General features: G+C 49.0%; 1 protein-coding gene across 1 annotated transcript in view; it reads left to right on the top strand.

Moving 5' to 3' along the window:
• The first annotated feature begins 374 nt into the window (after window positions 1-374).
• slc9a6a (solute carrier family 9 member A6a) overlaps window positions 375-6,000 on the top strand; it is a 93,417-nt gene continuing 87,791 nt past the window's right edge. Inside the window, exon 1 of the mRNA XM_086002369.1 lies at window positions 375-776. Coding sequence (XP_085858495.1) covers window positions 536-776 — 241 coding nt within the window. The 5' untranslated portion in view covers window positions 375-535. The remainder of the gene's footprint in view (window positions 777-6,000) is intronic.

Here is a 6,000-nt window from a genome sequence, read left to right as displayed (position 1 = left end):
AGGTTGGGTTGAGTTGCTCAGTGCTGGCCCCTGTGGGTGCTCAGTGTTGAGTTGAGTTGCTCAGTGCTGGCCCCTGTGGGTGCTCAGTGTTGAGTTGAGTTGCTCAGTGCTGGCCCCTGTGGGTGCTCAGTGTTGAGTTGAGTTGCTCAGTGCTGGCCCCTGTGGGTGCTCAGGGTTGGATTGAGTTGCTCAGTGCTGGCCCCTGTGGGTGCTCAGGGTTGGATTGAGTTGCTCAGTGCTGGCCCCTCTGGGTGCTCAGGGTTGAGTTGAGTTGCTCAGTGCTGGACTCTGGTTGTTCAGGGTTGGATTGAGTTGCTCAGTGCTGGCCCCTCTGGGTGCTCAGTGTTGACTCTCTGGGTGCTCAGTGTTGAGTTGCTCAGTGCTGAATTGCTCAGTGCTGGCCCCTCTGGGTGCTCAGTGTTGACTCTCTCTGGTTGCGGGGGGTGGCCCATCGCTCGGTGCCGGTTCCGAGTCGCTCGGTGTCGGAGCCCCGCCGTCCACCAATGATCCGCCGGGAGCGGCGGCACTAGCGGCCATGGTGTTGGGAGTAGCGGCGCTGCCCGGGTCGCTGTGCCTGGCCCTGGGCTGGACAATGTGTGTGGCCGGAGCCATGGAGGACATCATGACGGAGAAGAAGGCGGAGGAGAGTCACCGGCAGGACAGCGCCAACCTGCTGATCTTCATCCTCCTGCTGACCCTCACCATCCTCACCATCTGGCTCTTCAAACACCGCCGCTTCCGCTTTCTGCATGAGACCGGGCTGGCCATGATCTACGGTAAGGACCAGCCGGCTCAGCCCAGCCCAACCTAACCTCACCCAGCCCAGCCCAACCCAACCTAACCTAACCCAGCCCAGCCGGCTCCCTCTAACCAGCCCCTCGCCCCCCATCCTCTCCCCCTCTCAAACCTCCATTGCTGCTGACATTTCCTTTCCTCCTGAAACCTTTTCTCCCAGACAGGCCCCGGAATCCTGCAGCCGCTGGAAGAGCCTGGGCTTTTCCTGCTTCCCGCACCCACCAATGTTCCTCCAGTCTCCGCCAAGATGTCAGCCTTGCCTTGCGGCCAGTGACTGATGCAATTCATTCTGCTGCCTGCACCCTCGCAGCACTTGGCATTTTATTATTAAAAGCAGTTTAATATTATAATATATTGCATTTATAAGCTGTCACTGCTAACGAGAGGAGTTGTGTTTGTGGATGAGCTCTAATGTTTGGCCTTGTGTTCAGCTCCAGTGGTCAGTGTGTTTTAAACCTTCTCATTCTAAGACAGCGGGTAAAGTTGAGACAGGCACTGGGTACAGTGCTTGTTTATCACTGGTAAACCCACAGAATAACTAGGCAAGTTGCTGCGCCAACAGCATCAATACCCCAAAATACCAGTGCAGGATTTTGTTTATACAACATTTATGCACCTTTTTATGGAGGTCGTGCTAACTGCAGCAGGGAGAAAGGGTCCTGAATTATTCCTGTGGTGCAACAGCTAAAAGATATTTCCAGGTGAAACGCAGGTGCAGACAAGACTGGGTGATGCAGTTGAGCTGGATTGACACAGTCCAAGCAAGGAGCAGGGCTCCTGGATTCCAATTCTGATAAACGGTAGTCAGTCGAACGGATTTAGCACAAGTCAGCACAGTTTGCCATCTCGAAAGACGCCGCGAGGTGCCGTGTGTCTTTCTGCTGGGAATGGGACCCTTGTGCAGTTTGGGCAGCTGGTGTTAGAGTCACAAACTCCCACGGTCAGAGTAAAGCACCCGTTGCCGTGCCCCAGCACCCGTTGCCGTGCCCCGACACTTCACCTGAGCTCTCACCCCGCCCAACTGTGAACTTTTCACTTTCACCGCCAGCCATCATTAACTGCGAATTTATACGGACGGACGGTGGGAAATTTTTGTACTTTGGGTTGTGGTCACTGGATTGAACATTTAGCTGGAAAAGTGAATGAATCCTCCAAGTCTGAGCAGATGTCACATGCCCAGGGCCCTGAGAACACTCCGTTTAATATTCTGCATCACCCGGGTTCCACTTTTGACGATTTTCCATCTATTTTTGATAACTTTTACAGATGTTGCTCCCTGACATCTATCGATTTGATATTGCTGATTGGCCTTGTTTTGTTGTGAAATTTCACATCCTTAAAGTTCCTAATGAATGTCTCGTACATCAATCTGTCTGGGCTAGCAGGAGATTAAAATCATAGAATGGTTACAGCACAGAAGGAGGCCATTCGGCCCGTCGAGCCTGTGGTGGCTCTCTGAAAGATTTGTCCCCTTAGTCCCATTCTCCTGCCCTTCTCATAAACTCTTTAAAATGTTTCTATTTCAATTATTTATCCATTTTTAAATTAATGAATGGATTCTGCTTGCACCCACTGTTTCTGGTTGGGAATATAATGTCCCAACAATCCTGTTTTTAAAAAAAAAAAAACCTCTCCTAATCTCTCCCTTCGTTCTTTTGGTGATTGTCTTGAATTGATGCTCGCTGGTTATTGACTCACCAACCAGTGCATAAAGTTTTCCCCCATTTCCCTCATTAAACCTCCTCATAATCTTGAGCACATCGATTAGATTTCGACTCGACTTTCTTGTTCTAATGAAAAGAGCCCCAGTTTCTTGAGTGTCTCCTCATAACTAAAACCGCACATTCCTGGAATCATCTTTGTAAATCTTTAAATCATGTCAGCCGTGGCTCAGTGGGCAGCTCCCTTGCCTCTGAGTCAGAAGGTCATGGGTTCAAGTCCCACTCCAGAGACTTGAGCACAAAAATCTAGGCTGACACTCCAGTGCAGTACTGAGGGAGCGCTGCACTGTCGGAGGGGCAGTACTGAGGGAGCGCTGCACTGTCGGAGGGGCAGTACTGAGGGAGCGCCGCACTGAGGGAGCGCCGCACTGTCGGAGGGGCAGTACTGAGGGAGCGCCGCACTGTCGGAGGGGCAGTACTGAGGGAGCGCCGCACTGTCGGGGGGCAGTACTGAGGGAGCGCCGCACTGTCGGGGGGGCAGTACTGAGGGAGCGCCGCACTGTCGGAGGGGCAGTACTGAGGGAGCGCCGCACTGTCGGAGGGGCAGTACTGAGGGAGCGCCGCACTGTCGGAGGGGCAGTACTGAGGGAGCGCCACACTGTCGGAAGGGCAGTACTGAGGGAGTGCCGCACTGTCGGTGGGGTAGTACTGAGGGAGTGCCGCACTGTCGGAGGGGCAGTACTGAGGGAGCGCCACACTGTCGGAAGGGCAGTACTGAGGGAGTGCCGCACTGTCGGTGGGGCAGTACTGAGGGAGCGCCGCACTGTCGGAGGGGCAGTACTGAGGGAGCGCCGCACTGTCGGAGGGGCAGTACTGAGGGAGCGCCGCAGTAGTGAGGGAGCGCAGTACTGAGGGAGCGCTGCACTGTCAGAGGGGCAGTACTGAGGGTGCACTGCACTGTGGGAGGGGCAGTACTGAGTGTTATGTTCATAAATAAATAGACGTTTTTATTATGAACAGCTAGCTTGTGCTAGTCATTTATTCAGCCATGTTGACTTGTATACAGTAGCCATGTTGACTCTCTCGACCAGTGCCTCGTGTTAAAACAAGACAACCCATATGGATGTAGCCCACTACTAAAACATACAGCTACACCTAGTGTACCATTCTAGAATGACATGTTACTGCATATCATTACATCCCCCTTCCTTTGAGGTTAAACAAAATCAATATCAATCAACTTTCAAGAAAAACGATAAAGATGATATCAGTAACACTTTTGTTAGTGCTCTATAAACCTTTGAATGAACTTGTTTTTTACATAATGACACAAACATTTTTTTTTAAACATCTTCACAACAGTCAGCACATCTTCAAAGCTTTACTTTTTGAACTCTAAGCTTTTCATTCTTTTATTATAGTTTTCTTTGTACTCAAAGATTAAGTCTATCAGGCTTTTTTACTTCACGTGTGGATCTTCTCAGCACAGGTAAGTCTGATGTGTTTTCATGAGAGCCTGTATGTGTGTTTGTGTTAGATTGTTCTGGTGGTGAATGACAAGATTCAGTTGCGGCATTGTCATCGATTTGCTCTTGGATAGTTTCTTGTGTTTTCAGGAGGGAACGGCGGTTCCTCCTGAGAATCTGTCCTTCCTCAGTTCTAACAGTGTATGACCTTGGTCCTACTTCCTCAAGAACTGTAGCTTTCCTGTTCCATGCATTTGGATCCTCAATCCTGACAGCATCATCCCTTGTCAATGGTTTCAGAGTTTTGGATGACTTGTCATAGTATGATTTCTGTTTCAGCTTTAACAGTTGAAGTCTCTGTCTCAGTTCCTTACTCTGCTTTTCTTTTGCACAGCAGGGTAGCGTGGTACGCAACTTGCGACCCATTAGGAGTTCAACAGGTGATGAACCACAGTCTAAAGGGGAGGCTCGGTAGCTCAGCAGGGCGAGATAAGGATCAGACTTGCTTTCTGTTGCTTTCTTCAGTAGCTGTTTGAGAACTTGAACACCTTTCTCTGCCTTACCATTTGACTGAGCATACAGAGGACTGGATGTGATGTGCTGAAAGTCACAATGTGCTGCAAACTGCTGCCACTCCTTACAGTTGAAGCACGGACCATTGTCGCTAACGGCAATCCTGGGAATCCCATGTCTGGCGAAGATGGATTTAACATGCATTATGACACTGCTTGCTGATGTGCTTGAGAGCAGCGCCATCTCAGGATAGTTAGAATAGTAGTCAATCACTAATAGATAGTCTTTACCATTCAAATGAAAAAGGTCCATACCAACCTTTTGCCATGGTGCTGTTGGTAAGTCAGCTACTATCATTGGTTCCTTTGCTTGTTTGTTTTGGTGTTTCTGACATGTCTCACATTTGCCTATCACGTTCTCAATGTCCTTATTTATGCCAGGCCAATAAACAGTGTCTCTTGCTCTCCTTTTGCATTTTTCAATTCTGAGGTGTCCCTCATGAATCCTTTTGAGCATGTCTCGACGTAGAGCCTGTGGAATGACTGTTCTGTTTTGTCTTAGTAATAGTCCACTTGCAACACTCAACTCTGACCTGATGTGATAGTACTTTGGACAGGAACCTTTTGGCCAACCATGATGAATGTTCTCTATTACTGTTTGTAACACTGTATCTTTTACTGTTTCTTCTGCTATTTGCTTTGATTTTGTGTCTGACACGGGCAGCGCAGCAGTGACCATACTCACATGAACATCCACGTCTTCCTCAGTAGAGCTCACATGACTCATTGTGGGTGCTCGGGATAGTGCATCTGCTAACACTGTGTGCAGATCAGTTCAAAGTCATATCTTTGCAGCTTCATCATGAGTCGTTGAATCCTTGGAGACATCTCATTCAGGTTTTTTTTAACGATGGCAACCAGTGGGCAGTGGTCTGTCTCAACTGTGAAGGTGGGACGTCCATATATGTAGCCATGGAACTTTTCTAGTCCAACTACCAAGCCTAGACATTCCTTTTCAATCTGGGCGTATCGACACTCAGAATCAGTCATAGACCTGGAGGCATAGGCAACAGGCTTCCAATCTTCACCCTCTGCTTGTAGCAAGACCGCGCCTAGGCCATCTTTTGATGCATCCGTTGACACTTTGATTCTCTTTGTTGGGTCAAAGAAGGTGAGTACAGGTGTGGTTGTCAGCACTGTTTTGAGGTTCATCCACTCTTGTTCATGTCTTTCTGTCCATGCAAACTCATTTGTTTTATGTAGCAGGTCTCGCAGACAGGCTGTCTTGGCTGACAAGTTAGGAATGAACTTTCCAATGAAGTTTATCACCCCCATGATGTGTAGCACTCATTTTTTGTCAGTGGGTCGGGGCATGTTGAGTATGGCGTTTACTTTTTCCATATCTGGCTCTATTCCTTTACCAGATAGATTATCTCCTAGGAAAGTGACTTCCTGGACACCAAACTGACACTTGACTTTGTTGAGCTTCAGTCCATTCCGGTGTAGGCTCTGTAGCACTTTAGTCAGTCTCTCATTGTGTTCTTTCAGTGTGGAGCCCCAGATGAT

This window comes from Somniosus microcephalus, chromosome 1, assembly GCF_052327205.1.
Source record: "Somniosus microcephalus isolate GS21.2 chromosome 1, FLI_Smic_1.0, whole genome shotgun sequence".
Lineage (NCBI taxonomy): Eukaryota > Metazoa > Chordata > Chondrichthyes > Squaliformes > Somniosidae > Somniosus > Somniosus microcephalus.
Note: the sequence above shows the minus strand (reverse complement) of the source record. Positions and strands in the feature narration are given on the sequence as shown.